General features: G+C 44.2%; 1 protein-coding gene and 1 long non-coding RNA gene across 51 annotated transcripts in view; one reads left to right on the top strand and one right to left on the bottom strand.

Annotated features, from left to right (window-relative positions):
* Window positions 1-23,600, top strand: part of Epb41l3 (erythrocyte membrane protein band 4.1 like 3) — a 214,345-nt gene that overhangs the window by 178,841 nt on the left and 11,904 nt on the right. For 12 of the 50 annotated variants that reach the window (XM_006523618.4, XM_006523611.4, XM_006523612.4 and 9 more), the window contains 8 exons: window positions 2,884-2,981; window positions 4,526-4,701; window positions 7,639-7,859; window positions 11,418-11,945; window positions 16,124-16,177; window positions 19,395-19,430; window positions 19,614-19,679; window positions 20,217-20,408. In XM_006523618.4, the coding sequence (XP_006523681.1) occupies window positions 2,884-2,981; window positions 4,526-4,701; window positions 7,639-7,859; window positions 11,418-11,945; window positions 16,124-16,177; window positions 19,395-19,430; window positions 19,614-19,679; window positions 20,217-20,408 (1,371 nt within the window). The remainder of the gene's footprint in view (window positions 1-2,883; window positions 2,982-4,525; window positions 4,702-7,638; window positions 7,860-11,417; window positions 11,946-16,123; window positions 16,178-19,394; window positions 19,431-19,613; window positions 19,680-20,216; window positions 20,409-23,600) is intronic. The other 38 variants (NM_001355732.1, XM_030249485.1, XM_030249490.1 and 35 more) reach the window with 13 other exon arrangements.
* Window positions 20,875-22,719, bottom strand: 2410021H03Rik (RIKEN cDNA 2410021H03 gene). The gene is made up of 3 exons (NR_045428.1): window positions 22,573-22,719; window positions 21,639-21,708; window positions 20,875-21,419 (listed from the first exon to the last, which is right to left on the bottom strand). It is a non-coding gene; the product is annotated as an RIKEN cDNA 2410021H03 gene (long non-coding RNA).

Here is a 23,600-nt window from a genome sequence, read left to right on the forward strand (position 1 = left end):
AGTAAGTCTTTAGAAAGTTTAAAAATTAAAATATATAGCAAGGGTAGAATATCATGTAAATTTAAAATAATAATTATCTATAATGGCACAGTAAGGAAGCATTCCACATGATTACACCTGAGATTGTGGAGTTTCTAAAGAGACACTTTGAAAGATTATATGATCAACACGTAAGGCACATACATTCCTTTGAATTCAGTGAAAACTTAACTTCAGGGTCCTCCCGGACAGGGCTGCGCATGTACACGTGACCTGCTCTTTTGCTTTGGGTGTTTTCTGTTTCTCTTCTATTGAGCAGAAAAACAGTGAGCACTGAGATCTGGAACACCATGCTACACAGGAGATGTTGTTCTGTAGATGTGGCGCGAGTGTTGTTGGGGGAAGGTCAGAAGGGAGACTTGGTGACATGGGCTCACGGACAGCCGTGAGCCATGGGAGGTTTAAATAAGGACATAGCACCCAGGAGGAATACTTTGCTTTCATAAATTTCATAATGAAATCCCAGCTACCCGATGAGACAGTGTGGGAAGACCCAGGCGGCTCAGAGGCCATGAGGGAAGAATGAGCAGAACGGGTTTGTAAGAGGGTTCTAGGCATGGCATAAACGGGGGGGGGGGGGTGTCAAAAGGAGGCCTTAATAAAAACAGTGTGTGTCTTCGTTAGGGTTTTATTGCTGTGAACAGACACCATGACCAAAGCAGCTCTTATAAGGACAACATTTAATTGGGGCTGGCTTACAGGTTCAGAGGTTCAAGTCCATTATCATCAAAGTGGGAGCATGGCAGCATCCAGGCAGGCATGGCGCAGGAGGAGCTGAGAGTTCTACATCTTCATCTGAAGGTTGCTAGGAGAATACTGGCCTCCAGACAGCTAGGACTAGGGTATTAAAGCCCACACCCACAGTGACACACCTAGTGCAACAAAGCCACACCTCCTAATAGTGCCACTCCCTGGTCCAACCATATTCAAACCATCACAGTGCACCTCATTGTTCAAGAGAGGGGCAGATTGAGAAGCAGCGTACAGAGGAGCAGACGACCAGAGACGTTAAGGGACTAAGCTCCATGTGACATGCATGAGTCTCTGTGTAAAGTGATTCACTAGCAGTGTTATGGGCTACACAAAGGGCTTGCAGAATGGGTATCAGGGAAAAGTGTTCAATGATCATATAAGAGTTCGGAGGCATTAGGAGCTCCTGCCGGGTGCATGAGGGTGAGGGGTGACCTCTCGGGGGCAACTGACGACGGCTCCTCTTTCCTAAGGCTTTGAGGTGTGTCAGAAGCAGCCATAAAGGAACGTGCACCCTTTATCCTCGTATTTGAGTTAATTACCAATGGTACACAAGCTCTGCAGACACCAACCAGTGTAGGGAGCCTCTCTGTTCCCACCAATGAGCAGCTAGAACTGGAGAGAAGAGTAGGGTTGGGTCGTCTAAAGGCTGGATGGGGGAGCTGAGTTAGAAAGAAGATGACTACCAGATCCAGCTGTGCTTGGATAAGGGGGGGAAGAGCTCCAGGGTTCTGTAGCTCAGTCAGTGCGTAGCGTTGACACGGAATCTCACATTTCAAAACACCGAGCAGGAACGATTTAGAATATCCCCAGCATTGAGTCACGAGCCTGACTCAGGAGACAAGTATCCCAAACGATCCCTAATCGGATGGACACATCTACAGCATGCTCCAGAAATATGTACAATTATTATGTGACCATAAACACTTTGAATATTTTTTAAAAAGAGAAGAAAAATTCCTCCTGATCTTCCATGGAGAGTGAGCTGACTCTCTCCATCCCCTGGCCTGGTTGTTCTGCTCTTAGAGACGTTAGATGCAGTGCTAAAGGACGGAGTTTAGTCAACAGCCACAGTACTTACTAGGACCTCCAGACAACAGCCGTTTTTCCAACACCCCCCCCCCCCCGCCCCCGAGGAACAACAGAATCAAACACAAAGCTGGGGAAGGCAATTTTCAGTGCATTTCCCAATTACCCCAGTTACCTGCGCAGACAAGAAAAAGATCAGCAGTAATCCTAGCTCCCATGCCCGGTGTATTTGATTCCCTCACCTTGGTGCCTCGCCACATAAATAACTTTTGCTGTTAATATCAACACGCTGGTTGTTCTGCGCTCTTTGGAGGAAGCCCTTACATATAAGGTCGATGCCCTCTGCTGGCCTGATGCGTTGTGACGCCTACAGACACTGAAAGCAGGGGGTGGTGCATCTGCAATCATATCAAAACATGATACAGAAGAGCAGATATTTATCTTCAAAAGCTTAAATGACTGACAGAACATCCTATGAAGATTCTCAACAAGATGGGGGATAGGGAAAATGGGCTCTTGCCCGCCTGGGATGGTCACTATGGAGTCGTGTGAACAGGCGGTACTCTAACCCACAGCAGGACACACAGGAGACCTCGGCAGTATCATAAACAGCAAGGTGTCAGCTTGGGGAAAGCGTATGTATTTCCATTGGGTGTTAGAAGGTGTCATCTCTCTGTCTGCTGTGGACGGCTTCGACATTTGTGTTAATTGAGTTCAAGCCCTCATGCTGTTGAAAACCCACCTCGGATGAGATCAGGTTGAACTGGTCTCTGGGAGGAATCCATGCGTCTCCCTGATTTGAGTTTGGATTTTGTAAAACACATGATTGTATAGGCACCTCATGCCTAACACAGTTACCCTACATGTCAAGCATTTTTAAGGTGAAAGATAACAGATAAAAATAAACACTGATTCCTTATCGTGAATTCTGTACATAATCGCTGACTCAGTAAGTAACAGAGCGTTAGGATGGACTCTTAAGTCTGTATGTTATTATCTGCAGAGTTTTTATTTATAATACCAAAGATCACCTTAATCTTTACTGTTTGTTTGTTTTATTTTTAGTTTGAGCAATTTGAAAGCACCATTGGGTTCAAGTTGCCAAACCATAGGGCTGCCAAGCGCCTCTGGAAAGTGTGTGTGGAGCATCATACATTTTTCAGGTAGGAAGCAAATATTTAGGTTTCTTCCTAACAGATTTTTGAACTGTTGGAGCCACTTTTACTAGGGCAAAGAAAAAGTTGTAGAGGTAACTGTCATGGATGCTTTCTGCTCCTGTAATGAGAATCACTCGTCTGAATGTTCCTTCCTTTTTAAAAATATACATGCATATATCTCTCTCTGTGTGTAAGTGTGTGTGTGTGTGTGTGTGTGTGTGTGTGTGTGTGTATGTGTGTATGTGTGTGTATATGAGTGTGTGTGTGTGTGTGTGTGTATGTGTGTGTGTGTAGGTGTATGCATGTCACTTTACACATGGAGGCCAGAGAACAACAACCTTGGAACTCCCTCCTCATTTCCCACGTGTTTAAGACAGGGTCCATTGTTCACCTCGCTGCTGTGTGTTGTTCACGAGACTAGCTGGGCTCTCCTGGCTCAACTGTCTCTCTATAGATAACGCTGGTATTACAGGATCTACCCTCTATAGATATGCTGGTATTACAGGATCTACCCTGCCCAGGTTTAAGTGGGCTCTGGTACTCCAAACTCAGGGTCTCGTGCTTAGAAGGCGAGTGCATCACATAAGGAGACACGCCTCACTTTGTAATTCAAGTGGTCCTGAGGCTCTCAATCCTCCTCCCTTGCCGTTGGGGGGAGCTGAGATCAGAGGCCTGTGCTCCCGTCCCAGCTCACGCTGAGAGCTGGTATAAAATTCTAAAGGAACAGCTGACAAATACGAAGGGTTTTCCTTGAGTTATCTTTACTTATCTGCTCTTGACCTTTCTTTATAGTCTGTGTCTTCATCACTACATTTCATAATTGTCAGTTAATCCTGTCTGTTCCTGTGTATATGTGTGCATGTATGTGTGTATGTTTGTATATATGTGTATGATGTATATGTATATGTGTGTATGTATGTGTGTGTGTATGTTTGTATATATGTGTGTGTGTATGATGTATATGTATCTGTGTATGTATGTGCATGTATGTATGTGTGTATATTTGTGTATATGTGTGTGTGTATGATTTATATGTATCTGTGTGTATGTATGTGCATGTATGTATGTGTGTATGTCTGTGTATGTCTGTATGTCTGTGTGTATGTCTGTATATATGCCTCTGTGTGTGTGTGTGTTGACCTCAAACTTCTTACCCTTCTGCTGTCACCTTCTAAATGTAAGAGTTACAGGCGTGTACCACCATGCCTGACTTACTATATCTTTTATCTTTTTATAAAAAAAAAAAAAAATGTGTAGTGCTAGGGCTAGAACCCAGGGACTTGGCATACTAGGCAAACGTTCTACCACCAATCTATATCCCCAGAATGTTCTTCCCTGCTCTGCCCACACCACACCCCCATTTTCTTTAACTTCTATATAACCTGCCCAGGTAATATGTGCCGTGTGTGTTGCTGATGTTTCCGGTCAACTCCCATTCATTGAACTACGAGTTGTGCGTTAAACTTTTAAACACAGAAAGAACAGTGCTAACCCTCCAACACCATTTGAAGGTGAGCTCACATTTCTGCTGTTTGCTTGAAAACCTTTAGATTATTGCTACCAGAAGCACCTCCAAAGAAATTCTTGACCTTGGGCTCCAAGTTCCGCTACAGTGGCAGAACCCAGGCGCAAACAAGAAGAGCCAGTGCGTTGATAGACCGCCCGGCCCCTTACTTTGAACGCTCGTCCAGCAAACGATACACCATGTCTCGCAGCTTGGATGGAGGTAGGCACTGCTAGCTCGTCTCAGTAACTCTTGGTAGCTCCACAGGCACCTCCTTGTCGTGACGTGAACCTGAATAGCTGAATGGCAGGTTTTTGAACAGTCTCATCTCCAAAATATATCTTTGTCAGGTTTTTTTTATGAGCTTATGTACCTCAGTGAAGAACTCAGGTGAGGTTGTCTTCACCGTCAGGGCAGGGCTTACCTTCTGCAATCAGTGTTCTTCAGGAATGAACAGGATGAAAACTATAAGTTAAACACATCTCTGTTTAAAAAAAAAAAAATCATCAGGGTGAGAGTAAGAACATGGTACCTGGGAGAAAACATTGCTATAGTTGGTGACCCTGTCTGCTGTTAGTCAGACAAGTCCAGCCGACGACGACCCCTCAGCTAACCTGAAGGAAGATCTTCATCCTGAGTTTTCAGTAGGGGGTGGTTTTGTCTATGGCATGTGATGTTATCTCTCCTGGCAGAGGGCTCTGCTTCCGGCCTCAGAGCACACTAGCCATAGTGACACTTAGGACCTGGGTGTGGGCGGGTCTAATTCAGCACCTGGCCCTGGCCTGGCTGGCTCTTGGAAGATTCATCCTGAATGGATAAAGAACTAGACATGTGTGAAAAGTGTGCACAGTGTTAATATGTAAACCTAAATAAAAAGGGAACAGTTACCTTGCTTGTTGGGTCTTAACACCCCTCATCCTACTTACCATATCCCAAGGTATCAGTGGGTGAGAGACTCCCTAGAGCCCCTGACTAAGAAGCAGCCATGTCTGTGAGTGTTGTGTGTGTTGCTACTAATATAGAGAAACAGCCCTGAATTAGATACATAGGAAAATACATACTGGAACCCAGGCTCTGTGGTCCTTCATTTTAGTCATGTAAAAAAGACACTAGACCACCTTCACCCTTCCCCGGGGTTGTTATGAAGAGGGAAGATGTGTGGAAAGAAAGCAGTCTTCATGCTAATACAACTGTCACTATAATTTTGTTGGTGATTATTCTTAAGGGCTTCTGTGAGCTGGCCACCATGTGAATTACTCTCAGCCTTCGTGTGTGAAGGTTCTGGCTACAGTCAACCAAGTGTAGATGGAAACTGCTGGTTGAAAATATGAGAGAGTCCAGGGTGGATAGGGTTTACCTTACCAAGCAGGCCCTGGACTCTAGGTTCAGCTCCATCCCCAGCACCAGAAAACATGATAGACAGACCTACAGACAGCCTACAGATAACTACAACTTCCAGCATTTCTGCCCCTTAAAAAAAATTACACACCGAATACTCAGACTGCGTTCCTTTATCAATCTCTAAATAGTACATTGTGCTAGGTATTAAAGCCAGTAGAGATGGCTTAAACACTAAAGACAAATTGTTTGTGTAAAGGTGTGTCATTATCTGTAAGGGACTTGGGCATCTGTATTCAGAGGAGTCGCAGCAACAACCCACAGGAGATGCCAAGAGAGGGTGTGGCTGTTCTGTACCTTTCCATGTTTCTAGACCCAAGTCCATCTGCGGTTGAACTAGGATGTGAAAATCTTGTTGGTGCCACCATTCTTTTCTGCCCTTTCGAATCTCTTCAGTAACCATTTGTATGTTCTAAGTCAGTGTCTGAGGAACTCTTGTAGACTCACGCCTTCCCTTCCCCTGGACACGCCCAAGGGAAAACTGTTGTTGTCAGTCTTGTTTCCCCTTGCTTTTGTGTAAAAGTGACTGTTGAGAAAACAGAAGACAACTGTGAAATCAGTGGACTAATACCATGCTGTCTCTTCCTTTCTGCCCCAAAGTGACGTTAGTATGTGCTGTCTCGCTTGCTCTCTGTTGCCCTGATGCTGCTAGCATGTTCTCTGCTGGGGAGCGGGTGCCATTCCTGCATGCTGGAACATTAAACTGCTTTCTGACAAGACAGCAGCCTGTATATAACAGCATAAATGGCCACTAAGAAACCATGTCTCCTGTGAGCTTTTCATTGGCATAAAGAGGCAGAGACTATCTTAGTGAAGGATTTCATTTAGAATCCTTTTGTCATTTCATTTTGGTTTGGTCTTTTAAAGTGCAGAAAATATGAATTCTAATAGTCACATTCATGTCTGCGACCAACTGTACAGTGTTTGAAGAATGGTACTTTTAAGTTCCAGTTTTGTTTTTGTGGTATTTAAGCTCTAACAGAATGACTAGCAACATTTAAAACTGATCTGAATTAAGCCCTGACCAGAACGTCCTTCACTAAGACAGCAGCTGGGACGAGGGGCTGAGCCCGCATCCTCGAGCTCACGTGCTCTGCCCTTGCATGGGCTTTGCTTGCTGGCTGTGTTTGTCTTGTTTTCCCCAGATAGTAGAGATGAAAATGAATGTGCACACACATCTTCATGGCAGTGGAAATGAAAACATTTCCTTACATCAGTATCGAGAGAAATGACCTTCTAAAAAAAATCTACATCCTCTGCCAAAATGATTAAGCTTTATTACACTGCTCTGAGCTTTTATATCGTAAGAGTGACGGACTTTCCGACACTGAAAGATAATAGAAGCAATCCATCGCTCTTTTGATGGAGGGCACTTCCGTGGATATGCTCAAAGTCAAGTGATTAGAGTGTTTGCTGTAAACACTACCGTGAATTGTGGGACTTAGTGTGAATCTGGTGTGACTCCCCAGCCATTGCCCTTGCTGGTAAGAGCAGCTTCCTCTCCTTCAAGTCCTCCCCACCCCACGAGAATGCTAAGCATATTCTAGGGTTCAAGACATGGCTTTTAAATCATGTTAAAACACTGGTCCAGGTGATGCTGAAAGATACAGTATGGAGGTCCCTGCAGCTCTCCCTTGCCTTACGCCAACCAGCCTGATATTTTATACTGGTGTTCTACTCCTGGTAATGGTACCACGTGGCATTTCCGTCTTCTGATTTAACTATTTGGGATTTTATTTCCCTGGTTGTATTTGCTTTTAGCGTCAGTGAGTGAAAACCATGAAATATACATGAAGGATTCTGTGTCTGCTGCAGAGGTTGGTACAGGCCAGTACGCCACAACAAAGGGCATCTCTCAGACCAACTTGATCACCACTGTGACTCCAGAGAAAAAGGCTGAAGAGGAGCGCGTGGAGGAAGAAGACAGAAGGAAGAAGGCTGAGGAAGCCACACCTGTCACAGCCCTCCGGCACGAGGGAAAGGTACAGCTCCCGGCTGCCTTCCAGAGCTGCCCCCCCCCCCGGCTCTTAGCAACAGCTCAGTCTCTCTGAGACGGTCGACCAGGAGTGCACTAAGGTGGAGGAGCATCCAGACTCCAGCACTGGTCATGTTCATGTCAGATTTTATATTATCATTATTATTATTATCATTATTATTATTATTATTATATTATTTCAGCACTTTTCTCTAAAAGTTGTTTCCTTAAAAACTTTTTGGAAAATTCTAACAAGGAGTGTGTTTTGCAAGACTTTCAGCAGCTGTTCCGTATGGATCTCTTTAAGAATGTTCTGGGATAGCGCAGTGCGTTTTCCTGCTGGGACTCAACAGTTTATGACTGTCCCTAAAGCTAATGAATGTTTCTGGCCTCACTCTCCTCTCTAAGTATGGTATGCTTTCTTAGACATTAAGGAAACCCATATTTATTTTCTAAGGACATGTACCCCGAGTGACCACAACCTGAGTATTTATAGCGCATCTCTCAGTCCTCTATAATGCAATCTGCAAAGGGGTGACTATGTGTTGAAATTAGACAGGCAAGCCCATGTTGCGGTGAAGGAGAAAAGCCGATGTGTCATAATAGCAGTCTCCACTCACTGCCTTTCATGAGGTCAACTTACCTCCCAAACTACATTTTACATATTGGTTTTTAGTGTCTGATTGATTTCTAATGATTTAGTATTATAGCAGCTTGCTAGCAAAACAGTTTCAAACTTAACATATGTGGGAGGCTCATGCATAGCAAAAATGGAAACGAGAACCTCCTATAACATACTGGGCACACACAGAGAAAGGAGTCCCACAGAGAGGGTCACACACACAGAGAGAAAGGGAGCAACAGAGAGAGGGGCACTGAGAGAGGCATGGAATATGATCCACCTTCTTAGTTTCCTAGTTATCTTGAAACGCACATGCGTTTGATTCCCTGGTGATTTTTTTTTTTTTTTGCATACAAATATTCCTTTTTAAAAAAGTGCATAGGACCGCATGGGGCTGCTTCCCATAAAGTCCAACAGCCTCCTAAGCAGTACTTCTTCAGGTAATTGATGTCTGCTCCGAGGATGTGTCTTGGTGGTGAAGAGCTGGCCTGGCATGCGTGGTTACCTGAGTTTAATATCCAAGACCTCAAAAATCTAAGCTGAATAAACAAATACACACTCTCTGTTGTAGACAAATGGATTTCAGATCACCCCCATGGCTCATTCGTTTTTTTTCCTGATTGGAACGGATCCTTTGTTTTCCAAACATGAAAATCAGCACAGAGTCAGAAGTGGCAGCCAGCAGGACCCTCTGGGTCACTTCTGCTGTCCAAATGTGCTTTGTTCTAAACCCGACCTTTATGTTGTTCTCCCCAGTTAAGCCAAGGTCAGGTCTTATTCCCGGGATCAGTTCTTAGGAGTGGGAAGGGGAGAGAAGCCACCAGAAGTGTAAACAAGTAGGGTTCTCCCATTGGATTGTTTCAAACTCTCCTGAGATTACCAATTGCCAACAGAGAGAAAGGATTTTACATTTTCTTCCAAAGTAGTTCCAGGCTTTCTCCCTTTCTCCTGTCTTCTACACCCCGTGATCCTCACACACAGGCTCACACAGCACCCATCCATCTTGCCCTGTGCCATCGCTGTTCCCCGGGGAAACGAGGTACAGAGAGAACCACGGCCCTCATAACCCAGTCCCCTGGAAGACAGCCTTTCAGCAGCACCTTCTGAGAGGCTATAGCTGAGATCCAGTGCTGCCTGCCTGTTCCCCCACTGCAAAGCTGTCTTCCCAAAAGCCTTTCAATACATAGCACAGACGATTAAACCAGAATTTCTTTCTTTTCCCTCTTCAAATAGCTACATGGAGGATGCTTTCTTTTGAACCAAAATGAAAATTCACGGCTGGAAATAATGTTTAAAAGGCTGTTTCCCAGACTGCCTGGAGCAGGGCATATTGCTGCAGCCGATGACCCTCCTGGGCCAGCGCCTCGCTGCCTCGGGAGAGTCGCCTTCAGTGAAGAGCCTGCTTTAACATCTGCATTATCCTCAGCTGAATGAGCTTTGTGCAGGTCCCTGTTTAGGATGCAATGTTCAGTGTCAAGTGTGAGTGTCCGAGAAACATTTCAGAGGCTGACATATCCAGATCAACTTTTATCTGGGCCATTGTCTCCCTCCCTGGCACCCCAGATGTGATTTGATTTGTACATTTTCTTCCCGTGTGTCGCTATATTTAATCACATCGCTCTAAGTCTGGATTTGATAACCACCACTAAGCAGGCTGAGTAATTGTATGTATGCTCTCAAGATGCTAGGTAACACTTAGACACACGCGTGCGCGCGCGCACACATACACACACACACAGACACACACACACACACACACACACACACACACACACACACACACACGGAGGCAGGGTGGCTGAAGAAAGCTATCTCAGCAGGGTGTGGTGGCGCATGCCTTTAATCCCAGCACTTGGGAGGCAGAGGCAGATGGATTTCTGAGTTCGAGGCCAGCCTGGTCTACAGAGTGAGTTCCAGGACAGCCAGGTCTACACAGAGAAACCCTGTCTCGAAAAAACAAAAACAAAAACAAAAACAAAAAAGCTATCTCAGGCTCCACAGGCCCTGGTCTGGAATGTATCCTGCTATACAGTTCTGGCCATAGAGACTGCAGGGAATGGAGTGGATTCTCCAAGCTCATAAAGGCAGGAACTCATGGAGAACACTTCAGTGGATATGCATGCTTTATCACTGTGTGAAGGAGTCAAACGTCAGCTGTAAACATACCCTTTATCTGCTCAGAGAAATAGGAAGGCTAAGAAATTCCATCGTTTCACTCTTTGTAGACCATATGTGGCAGAGACCAAACACATAAGAAACCACAGTACAGGAAACCAGAAACCTGTTCGCTTTGCTGGTTAGCTTCCTTAAACCATGATAAGAACGGAGATCCTGTTTAGCAGCATAGATAAAGAAGCCACAGATGGGTGGCTCGGTGGAACCTCAGTTCTCTGTGGGGAGCCAGAGACCCTGAAGTACACTGCTGACGCCCTCATCCCATTGATAACAGCTTTCAGACAGGAGTGGGGCCAGAAACTTCCTGTTTAGTAACCCACATGTTTGGGGTATAATTGGCTAACCAAAAAAAAAAAAAAAAAAAAAGGAAGATAACTAGAGAATTTTTGAGCACAGTCAAAATTTAAATTGTATTTCATTTTCATTTCTTATCCAGCTGGGCTCTGGGCTGGTCTGTTACCTGGAGATCTGGACGATGTTATTGAAAGTCTTGGTGTTTGTTTATTAGAGTTGTCCAGCCTTAAAGCATGTTGCTGCGGGGATTCTCCACAGTGAATTCTGTCCTGAGTTTTGACATCTCAGCCTCTGTATGACAGTCTACTGGGAGAGCTCTTAGTCCTCCTCAGGGTCGCCGATGACTTTAAAGCTCTTGTTTTTACGAGATTTTATGTTAATGCCCATGAGAAAGTTGACTAATTGCACTTTTCTTTTTGTTCTTTTGCATCCATGTTTACCGCTTCCTGTCTTCCTCCATCTCTCTCACATCAGTCACCACCCGGGCATGGCGCTGCTGACTCATGTCCCCCATCACCCCCATCAGCCCATCCTGACCCTCCCCCTCCCACAGAGCTCCGCAGGAGGTGTAAGGAGAAGGAAAGGGCTGAGCCATCCTCCTTGGAGTCTGAGGCCCAGGGCAAGGCCTACTTAGGGGACCAAGATGTGGCGTTCAGTTACAGGCAGCCAGCTGGCAAAGGCACCACGCTCTTTTCCTTCTCCTTGCAGCTCCCAGAGTCATTCCCCTCGCTCCTGGACGAGGATGGGTACCTCTCTTTCCCCAACCTGTCTGAAACCAACCTCCTGCCCCAGAGCTGGCAGCACTTCCTGCCCATCCGCTCACCCTCCCTCCTCCCCTGCTTCCTATTCATCTTCTTCTTCCTGCTGTCTGCCTCCTTCTCAGTACCATACGCCCTCACTCTCTCCTTCCCTCTGGCGCTGTGCCTCTGCTACCTGGAGCCCAAGGCGGCCTCCTTGAGCGCCTCCCTAGACAATGACCCGAGTGACAGTTCAGAGGAAGAGGTGTGTACCTCAGCATAGAGCACTTTCCCTGTTCCGTGCTTCAGTCCAAACCAGTGTTAGCTGGCTGCAGCCATTAGTGGTCCTACTTTCAGAGCCTCATTTATTGTGTATGCCACCATGTTGAGGGTTTCTGTGTTGGGGAGTCCAAGCCAGGCCCCAGGGTTAGGCACAACACAATGTGGGATGTAGCAGCCTGTGGCCAGCTAGTGAATTCTGCTACCCTCTGAGTCCTACATGGGCTAAGGACTCAGCCAGAATTCCATTTCGAATAACTCATTCACTACAGGGAGTTCACATCTTAGTTACAGGTTCTGCTCGGCCATCATCATGTAAATTAAATCTTAGAATACAAATAAGTAGCTTTCCACCGAAATAAGATGCAGAAACGGAGTTGCCAAGTGATTGTGTTAGGCATGAGATAGCGTCATGTCCAAGAAGCATCCCCAGATTGTCCCTACAATCCAGGATGCTTCCACGGTCTAGGAGCCCCCAAGCTTGCCCAGTCCCACAAGACAAGCAGTTTATGTGACAGGAGACGAGCCATTCACTCCTTGTGTGAGAAGAAAATCACAAAGTCGAGGCAGAGAGAGGGGTTGCAGGGTAGACAGTCATGCAGTTCCATGGTTAGTTAAAAAGTCATAATCTGGCCTGCCCTTGTTAGTACGTGGAGCTGCCAAGATGTGATAGCACCTATATTTAGTGGCAGCATGACTGTTTCTGAGCAGCAAAGGGGGAAGCACGAACAGTCTCGCTGGCCTTTTAAAGGGGAGTCTAGGCTTTGCAATTCATTGCTGCCTGAGAGTCCTTTTCCATGCCCTGGGTGTGTATGCATAAATAGATAACCATATTCTGCTGCAGCAAGCTTTGGGAACCACTTTCAACCTTAGGCTTTTAATATAACTTTTTCACAGTGGCAACGTTATCAAATAGTATATAGAATATGCTGCCGTTGGGGATAGAACATTATCTACAAAGGCATTGATGGGTTTCTAACATGGGAATTCCCTTTTGCTCTCTCAGCAGAGGAGTGAGTCCACAAGATGACGCCTGGCCTGTGCTTTTGCTAAATTCTGAATTACTGTTTGAAGGCTTCTAGTGCTAACCACACAGATCTTGTGCCTAATCCAGGGTTTACATCTTGTCGGAGTTGGTGCATGAGAGCTAATGTTAAATTGGGCATGTCGCATTACATCAGCAAAGCAAATCACAGCAGCCCTGTTTATAAGCCAGTGGGTACACATGAGGAGCTCCTCAGGCCCCTGTCCTTAGTACTGCCAACTCTGGGAACGAGTCAGCACTCTCCAGAGCAGCCTTCCCCTTGACTCCAGCCTCCTGGAGCCCCTGATAGAGCTTCTGCCACCAGGCACTGAGTCAAGCCATCTGTTCATTGTTGACTCTCAACCCCGGGTGTTGAGAGTCACCAACATTTGGGTCACCGCATTTCTTAAAATGCCATTTGCTACATGGCTTGTTTTATTCCGTGGGCCTCACCTGACTCCTTAAAATGCAGTCCATCTCTGCCACATTTGTTTTTCAGAATCACTAATGACAGCGATCCTCCTGTCTGTTGAGAGTTAATCAATTACTGCCTTTCTCCAAAGCAAAACCCAGCACACAAACAATCCATCATTTCAAATAATGGAGCCGATGGCCTCACAGTTTTACTCTTAGCTTTCAGAACGGTGGAATATGAGGCAGAAAATCAAATCGCCTTCCATGAAACCCAAGTCTACCATGACATAGGTTATGATACTATATGAGTTTCTGAGTAGTTCCTTATAGTACAAAGAAAAGAGATAATTATTCAAATATGTAAGGAAAAAATAATTCACCAACTGGTTTACAACTTTAAATTGTGTAAAGATAGTGTTGTATAATATAGTTCATAACACTCTGCCCTAGAGCTTTGTGTCATCAAAGGTATATGGCATATATTACTAATAATATACAGTATAAATAACGGCTGCTGCCAAAACCACTTTATTCAATTACTATTAATTCTGTTGATAGACTGGACTGTAAAGTAGGAATTTCAGAGTCTACAGATGAGTTTTTAAATACAGGTCTGATCATATCGACCACTCTGTCTTTGAACTTTTGGTTCACATGCCTCGTTAGGGCATATGCCCTGCCCCGAGGTTGTGAGGCAATTTAGATATGGCCAACAAACATGTGATACCTACGAAAATTAGAATAATAATAACTAACAATATATTGTATTTTAGTTTCTCATTGGTGACTTTTCAATTCTGTGTGGCAGGAATTCCATAAAGCACTTGACATCCCTTATGCAATGTAGCTACAGCTGTAACTAGCTCCATTTTCAAAAACAAAAAAAATGAGTTAGACTATGAAATATGACCAACGTGTCCCAGGCTTGAACGGCGAGAATTTGAGTATCTTTAATCCGACAACTCCTCACTCTTGCCTGTGACAAATTCTTGTGCTAAGAGGTTGAAGAGGTTGAAGAGTTCATAAGATAAAATATAAAATCATAAGAAAGCACCTTCGGGTAGGAAGAGGGTTTCCTCAGTAACGTTAGATGGGGCCAACAGGGCTAATTACAATTCCAGACATAGTGAATCTGGTCTTCTCCAAGGCCTAAACTGTCTTCCAGTTAGTCTGACTTTTGTACTATCCCAAAACGTCCTTCCCCCAGCTCTCAGTTGTGGAGACCCCGGGATCACCACAGGCACACCTTACTCCTGTCAGAGAGTTAGCAGACACACCTGTGTCCCACTTTTTGAACTGAAGTTGATCAGGCCATGAAAACTCTGTTGAAATTTTGTACTCCATTTTTCAGGCACACCTGCCAAGTGTGCAGTTCAATTCCTTTGTTTTAGGAAATCTGTAAAACCAAAGCCTGAGATGGTACAAGTAACTCTCCTGACCAGAGATAGGTCAAGAGAGAAAAAAAGCAGCTCTGGCCACCATTGTTCACATCCCTTTTAGGTAAGAGCTGTATTTAGAGCACAACTCTACAGCCTCCGGTTCAGATACTCGCTTTCAAAATATCAGCCACAGCCAGGCGTGGTGGCGCACGCCTTTAATCCCAGCACTCGAGAGGAAGAGGCAGGCGGATTTCTGAGTTCAAGGCCAGCCTGGTCTACAGAGTGAGTTCCAGGACAGCCAGGGCTACACAGAGAAACCCTGTCACAAAAAAAAAAAAAAAAAAAAAAAAAAAAAAAAAAAAAATCAGCCACAAGACTTTGACTGAGAGAAATTTACTAGCTGGTTGAAATCCGTGGATGAAAAAAATCAGTTTGTGTTTGACGGCTCATCTTCTTAAGAGGATGTAGTGTCTGTTTTAAACCATAGACTCCTTTAAACACATAAAAACACATAGACCTTAAAAGTGGGCCCAGACATGGCTCTCTCCATCCCCCAGAGTCCTCAGTTCTACCCAATGCTGTGCTTTGTTTTATGTGTCTCTAACCACGTCTCTTGTTCTCTCTCTCTCTCTCTCTTCAATTATTATTGCTATCATTTGCATCCATTTGAATGGTACTTTTGCGATGAGATGTTTAAATGCATACCCGACTATACCTCCTGAATGGGGCAAAGTGACTAGGGCTGCTACCCATTAGTAATGCTACTTGAAAATTAAGTTATGTTTTCTATATAAAATATATACCCGTGAATCACCAGTGCGTGTGCCGATCATTAATTGGTAACGCAGACAACCTGGTGGTCATAGCGGGTGCAAATGATCCAATAGAATAAATGAGGGGCTGAAAGTACAATGACCGTTACAGTAGCTATTAGCAGAAATCTAAACTCACTTACTTTTCTGATGTGGCAATCCTAGAGTGAAATATGTATATGTTGAACCTCCATTTGATTGGTTTTAAGTATTTTTAGGAGAGCTCTTAGAGGCATCAGTAGAAAGGGGGTTGGGAGGCGGGGACAACTTGAAGTTCTGCACTGTAAACGCAGGCAGGTCAGGGTGGCCCACTGTGCGTGTGCCTCGGGTCTTGACCTTGGAGGGGCTCTGCTGAAGACCCCAAGCTCGGCCTCTCCTTTGCTTCGCTCATACCCGTGCCCCCGTGGGAAGGTAGGATGCCACAGATCCCAGAGAAAGAGCGTGAATGGTCCCACCTGTGCGCTTTGTCTAACCAGACCGGTTTGTTTTCTATCCCTGCTTTCTCCTTGGATCTGATTTCTTCTGTGATCCACAGACTGACAGTGAACGGACAGACACTGCAGCTGATGGAGAGACCAGTGCCACGGAGGTGAGGATAAAGTCCAAACATGGGCAGAAGGTTCCTAGCACGTATGCGCTGGGGGTGACTCCCACTGAAAAGAAATGCTGGCTTTGGGCAGAAACCAGATTTTGTTGTTGTTGTTGTTACCATTTTTTTTAAAAGAATTATTTATTTAAGTGTATGAGTACTCTGTCTTCAGACACACCAGAAGAGGGTGTCAGATCCCATTACAGATGGTTGTGAGCCACCATGTGAGTGCTGGGAATTAACTCAGGACCTCAGGAAGAGCAGCCAATGCTCTTAACTGCACTTTTAGTTTTCAGTTTGTTTGTTCTCATCTAAGCCAGTGGGCCTCAAACCCCCACTTCCATCAGAGTGATCTGAATGACCCTCTCTTCCTGCTTCTGGCTCTAAAGGGCTGAGGCAAGATGGAGATTTGTAGTTCTAACTGGTTCCCAATGTCTGGACTCTTGGTCTTGGGATTACATTTTGAGAAACTGTTATCTAACTGACAGTACCTTAAAGACAAAAGTGGACCAGGCGGGGAGGAAAGAGAGGTAGACAGTGATTCTCCTGTCTCAGATAGGAGTCTGTGTATACTAGCAGCCATGACAGATGAGGACGAAGATTCATGGGTAATTGAATTAGCTTATTGGCTGGATACAGATATATTTTTAAATCCCCGGTGGCCATCTAATACTTATTAAAGTAATACTTAACACATTTTCGAGCCCTTGGCTATCACACAAGTCACTCCCAGGAAATGAATTCCTTAAAGAAAGGAAACCAGCAACTCTACTACTTGTAAAAAGTACATTCAGACAGAATCCTATTATTCCTCCTGTGTGTGACCTGTTCTTAAAAATCTGCCCAGTTCGGAGCAATTAAGATACTATAAAATTGGGATTGGAGAGATGGTCCAGCAATTTGGAGTATATCCAAGCACCCACATCAGGCCACTCCCAGGGAGCCCGAAGCTTGTGGCCTGTACGGGCATCTGAACTCATGTGTACACCCTCACACACATACACATATGGCTGAAACATCTAAATATTTTTTAAATACAGTAAGAACATTATAGAGGAAGGAAATTAAGGTGCTCACTGCTCACAATGCAGAATGAATTTATTTTACCTGGTGACAAAGTTTACTTTAAGCCATGTGCTATTTTTTTAATGTAATTCAATAATGACCATACTTTCTAGTTGAGTTTTTGAGAAGAATTAAAAATGCCATGTTATCTCTATATATCACTTAACTGAAGATGTCTTCAGGAAAAAAAAAAACAAAAACAAAAACAACATTATTTCCTAGTGGTGCTTTATAGGGTTTCTTCCTTTAGAAATGCCACAGCTTATAAATCTTATCCTAAAGTAAAAGACTTTAGCGTAACACCATTTTGCAGATTCTCTTCAGCTGCCATAACTAAGTGTACAGGTTAGTCATTTTCATTGCCAAATAAAACTATACTTTGGATTGTAAGAGATAGTTGTCAATAGCCACAGGCTGTTACATTCAGTAGATAGCATGCAGTTGTAAGTAGCCACAGACTAGTTTATTCACTGGATACCTTCCAAATCTGGTCTACACTGGAAATAAACAATAATTCAGCAATAATGCCTTAAATCTCTATGGCAGTTTTTAAATTTGTTACACAGCATTAAAGCAAGTGAATATATGTATGTAGTCTGGTATGCTGTGGAGCCTAGGATGAGATAGAGTTGGGACCCAACACATTTAAGAACCAGCGTGTCACCTGTATTGCCTTGGTGTCTGGTTGCCTTTGTGAACATATTCCCTTCCCTTCATGTCACCAGCATTACTACACTAAAAGGATATGTAGAGAAAGCACCTTGATCCCATTGTCTGATAAGACATTTAAGACCACGTAAGATGTGCCTGTATGTAACTGTAATCCCAACACTTGGGAAGCCGAGACAAAATATGTGACCAGCCAAGCGATATAGCAAGACTCCATCTCAACAAAAAACCAAACCAAAACAAAACAAAGTGCTGAGCCTTAAACAGACTGACTGTTTCACCTATGGTGGCTTACTTACAACTTTATTCTCATCAGTAGTTTGACTCTGGGTCTTACAAGGACCCAAAGACCAGGCTCAGATCAGAGTTCTGTGGTGAGAAACAGCTATACCATGCTTGCCAACAGGCAGTGGCTTGCTTGCCCAGAGACTAGTACTTAGATATCAGACCAAGAAAAAGCTAGGCCCTTAAAACTGGGAAAGGGAGAATAATGAATTGGCTGTGGGATGTTTTTGATAGGTCTATTTTAATTAAAAAATAAATTTACCCTGTGTTCATTTTAAAGAAAGATACAATAGTGTTGTTGGTGATGACTGATTTTGTTCATACTTCCTTTTCGAGTAAATCAGTACTTTCCCCTCTAAAACTTGTTTATGTGTCAGTGCTTAGTTGGGTTGGCGGGTTCATAGCTGCAATCCCAGCACTTCATAGGCAGAAGTTGGTGCTCTTATCACAAGAACAAAGTGGGGACTGGAGACATGGCTCAGTGGCTAAGCATCCTGGCTGCTCTTCCACAGGACTCAGGTTTGATTCTCAGCATCCACACGGTAGCTCATGACCATCTGTGACTGCAGTTCCAGAGGATCCAACGCCCTCGTGTAGCCTCTGCAGGCACCAGGCACACAAGTGGTGCACAGACCTACATGCAGACAAAACACTAATACACTAGAATAAAAAAAATAATAATAATTTAAAAAGCAAAGTGTGTAAGTACAAGGAAGTCAGAATTCCACGTGGCTTTGGCATGCAGGACACGCTTACTAAGCTCTTCCAGCTGCAGTCCTGTGGTCCACAGAAAGTTGAAAGAGCTGACATATAATCCCTGCAAGGCCCTGCATATAGATGGCCTGACATTATCCTGTCATGATAGCCATCCTTAGAAACTGTGAACTGACTCCCCAACTTCCAGACTCCAAAATCTCTGCTAATGTTCAGTTAAGGACAGCCTGCCAAGCCCTCTCTGCCCCTTTCCAAGGCACATGCCTCTGCCTTTCAAACTCCTGAGCAAGGAATCCATTACCGCTCTGTTCTTCACGGAGCCTCATCCACGTGTGAGCATTACGCTTGGTGTCTAAGATAGCATTGCATCTGCGTACCAGAGACCTGTCCTGCACACAGGTCTTGTGTGTAGACCACAGGTCTTCAACCGTAGCGTGAATCCCTTGGTAAGTCTCTATCTCCCGCTCTTTCTCGATGCTGGCAGTCGGACCAGGAGGAAGATGCAGAGATCAAGGCACAGGTAGAAAACTAAAGATCTGGCGACCCCCGCCCCTCCCACCAGACCAGTGTGTGATAAACCATTGTCTGCCAGGTGTCTTCCGCATGCTCCCTCTTGGTTACCATGCCAACAGCGTGCCGAATGGCGTTTGTCCCCGTGACTACCGTGTCCCTTACCTTTCCCTCTCTTCTCCACTTTTTTCAGAATAGTCTGATTAAGCGAATAAAGGGTGAAAATGTGTATGTCAAACATAGTAATCTTATGTTAGAGGTTGGTATTGGGACCCTCCAGTGCATGCCTGTGTGTGGTGGTTTTCTCCCTTGGCATCCCTGTGGACCTGAATTGTGATGCATGACCGCGTTACTCAGCCTGTCAGGGATGGGCTGACTTCTCGGCTTACTCTGACTTCTCATGATCCTAGACTTAGTCCCTTTCCTGTGTGTGTATTTTGTTTTCATCCACCCTCTGTAGAACTTACCTTTTAATTTGGTTTTGTTTTTTTTTTTTTTTGTTTTTTGTTTTTTGTTTTTTTTGTTTGGTTTTTAATTTTTTATTTATTTATTTTTATGCTTGTGTGAACCTAAATTATTATTTTCTTTCTTCTCTTTTCCCTGGAAATACTACATTTTCACCTCGAGCGTTTGTGGTAGTGTCTTGAACCCTGATCCAAATTCCATTTCCGTTTGACTACTAATATGTTTGGTATACTAAAAAAAAAAAAAAAAAAAAAAAAAAAAAAGAGGGGGTGGTGAGTAGAAAGTCACTGTGGAAGACTGACTGCTGGACTCTGTCTTACTCTGAATATAGGATCTAGATAAAACTCAAGATGAGCTGATGAAGCACCAAACCAATATTAGTGAGCTGAAAAGAACCTTCTTAGAAACCTCTACAGAAACTGCCTTAACAAACGAGTGGGAAAAGAGGCTCTCTACATCTCCCGTGCGGCTGGCGGCCAGGCAGGAGGATGCACCCATGATTGAGCCGCTGGTACCCGAGGAGGTCAGTATTCTGGCTACAAGCTGGTCGCCTTCTCTGTGGAGCTATTGCTTTCTCCATGAGGTCTGGGACTAGGAAAGGCGTGTGGTGATGCCTGGAACGAGATGCTCGGGGCTCCCAAGAAAGATGCCAGGTAAACAGAGTAAACAGTCGCTAAAGAGTGGAGAGAATAAGACTCAGCCTCTAATTGGGCTAATGACAGGCAAGCGCAGGAAGGCTCCAGAGCACATGGCTGGGTTCTTACCTGGACACCCCCCCCCCCCCCAGTTTCATACCTAGGAGAAGCTGATGATCGCTTAGTGAACTGATGCTTTCGGTAAACACACTTACTTCTCCTACACCGAGAAGCGCCCATAAACACTCATGCCTTCTTCTCATTAATGCGAAAGTGAGACCTGAGGAGACTGCTGTTTAAATGGGAGGTCGGAAGTTGAGAGAGCAAGTCAGGACATACGTTCCTCTGGCATATAATCCTGGGCTTTTATTTAATTTAATGTTTTTTATTTTAACCGTAACTGGTTATTTCAATTAATTCTAAATCGTTGGCTCCTTTTTTTTCTTAAGTGAGAGAAGCCCCCTTCTCAGTAAAACTTTCCCATATAAGAAAACTGACTTTAAATGACACAGTGGGGACAGCTATGTCACCCCAGGGCCCTTACTTTGCCTGTGTAGTGACCATTTGGCCACCCCCTAGAGAGCATCCTGCTATCTCTCTTTCAAAATAAATTGTTTCTGGAAAGTGCCCTCCTTATCAAGATCCTTTTACTGTGAGATACTTGCCCAAGAAGCTGTGATCGAGTGGAAAATTAAAACTCCCAACTGTTGTGTGAGAGAAAGCCTTTACACAATCGTGTATATGCATTCCTAAGTCCTTGCAGAGAAAATAAGAATCAAATTACATCCATTGTATGACATTTTCTTCCCCTCCTTTGAACACTGCTTGCTTATCACCAGGGCCAGTATCCCGTCATCACTGTATTCACGACAAAGCCAGTCCATCTGAAAAGAGAAGAGCTGGACACCCATTCCAGTTACTTTGAAGAAGATTTCTTTTTAGGTAGAATAAATAAAAGTAGTGTCACCAGAGTCTCCCTGTGCCATTGAACACTGGTTCTATTGCTTAAGTACCAGGAGACAGAGTTTCACATTTGTTGACTTAGTCATTATCGTCTTTGTGTTATCTGGAACAGCACTGACCAACCAAGGAAAGGGCTCCATTAATAAAGTACTTACTGTGCGATCCTGAGGAAGGGAATTTGATTCTCCAAAATGCTCTCTAAAGCCAGATGTGGCGGCCGTGTCCCTGCCACGAAAAGAGCCAGAAACCACTGAGTACACAGAAACTCCAGAGCCACCTGGGTTGGAATACGCAGCAGTAAACAACAAGAGACCCTGCCTCAAACGTGATAGAAGACAAGAACTAAAACCCATACATGCCGTGACACTTGTGTGCCTCTATCACGTACAAATACACATGTGCATGTGCGTACACGCACAACAAGCATGAGCAAACACACTTTAAAAAAAAAAAGTCACTCTCCAGTTATGCCATTATAAATTTAATGGTAATTTTCAAATCTGGAATGTTCTATTTCTGTTATCTCTTTTGGATACGATTTTCTGGCTCTAAAAATGTTAGACACTGGCTCGAGTTATAAATACATAAAGCAAAACAAACAGGCACCAAACCAAAACAAAGAAAAACAAAAGCCAAGCTTCTTTTTCCATGCTGATACTGGAGGAAGTGGTAGATAGTTGGTAGCCTTTCTGAATGATAATTTGGGCAATAGGAGATGTTAATAAACACAGACTTTAAAAGTCAAAGCCATAAGACTGATTAAAACCTGTTATTCCTGAATCTTCGGGAAGGGTGTTGAGTTAGTAATCGAAGGAGATGGTGCTCAGACCGCTCTGAATGTTCCCTAGATAGCCATGCCTTCTGTGTGCAAGCAGACAGTGGAGACAGCCCAGAAAGGCCTTTTCAACATAACCCAATAGAAACATCCCTTTGTAGCTAAAAGGCGGTCAGAGCTGGCGCTTGTGACTACTCTCACTCTCTGCTAAAGTGTGCAGGAGTTCCATATTGTTGCGTTAAATCTCTCCAACCCAGATATGCCCCGCAATGAAAACACAACTCAATTAATATGAATACATGCTGTGAGCCTACATTGGGCAGATCTCCCACTACTCGACCATCTCTTCCATCTATGAGACCCCTTAGAACTTGCAGTTTCTCCAGACCATGTGCTTCTGCTCTGCTTTTCTTCTTCCTCCTCCTCTGAGTCCTCTCCCTCTTCCATTTTCTCCTTCTCTCCCTCTACCTTCTGCTCCACCTTCCCCTTTATCTGCCCAATCATCAGCTCGCCTTTATTTTACAAATTAAGGTGGGGAGCTGGTTTACAGGAAATCACCTGAGTGCTGACTCATTACTTGTTCACAACCCTCACAGGAGAACAGAATTAACATCAAATATAATTAGCCCCAGGGCTATCCACAACACCGTATGCCATTGCTGTGTTACACAGATGAACTCAGGAGGCCCTGGTCTGGGTACACCGAGCTTGAGAATGATGCATGCTGGGTAACTGGGGTGATTCGGATCTCATCTTTCAGATGGCCCAAGCTCTTTGCTTCCCTAGACAGCTAGGTCAGGCAGAGCGACCTCTAGGCTCCCAGGGTTCCCCAGACAATTGTCAGTGTCTGTAGTCCAGCTGAGAGCCCTCTAAATAGCCCTAGGAGCAGTTGGAACATTCCTATTGTCTGAATCAACTCCAATTGCTATGTTTACACCTTGGCTTTCTTTCTGGCTCTCTGAAAAGCAGACAATTGTTTTAGCCTCACGCTAGGCATGTACAGAGCAGATTGGTTTACAGACTTATAGGCAATCAGTTTTATTTTGGATGGGGGCCACTTTTCAAACAATATCCACTACTTGGTATCTTTCTGTTATTTGATATGGCCACTTTAATTATCCAGTGCAGAAAGAAGCCCAGTTGTGTCTACTTAGAAATATTTAATTTATTTTTAAATTTGCATCACAAATAAAATAGCGCTATTTTGTATCAGAACTAAGCAGAGACTTAGATTCAAATTTACGACCCGATGTAATTGGTTTCGGCTTTGTGTTGGTTTTTGATGAATTTCAGTGAAAAAAAATGTGTTGAGAAAAAATTTAATAACATCAAATCTTTAATG

This window comes from Mus musculus, chromosome 17 (assembly GCF_000001635.26).
Source record: "Mus musculus strain C57BL/6J chromosome 17, GRCm38.p6 C57BL/6J".
NCBI classification, from domain to species: Eukaryota; Metazoa; Chordata; class Mammalia; order Rodentia; family Muridae; genus Mus; species Mus musculus.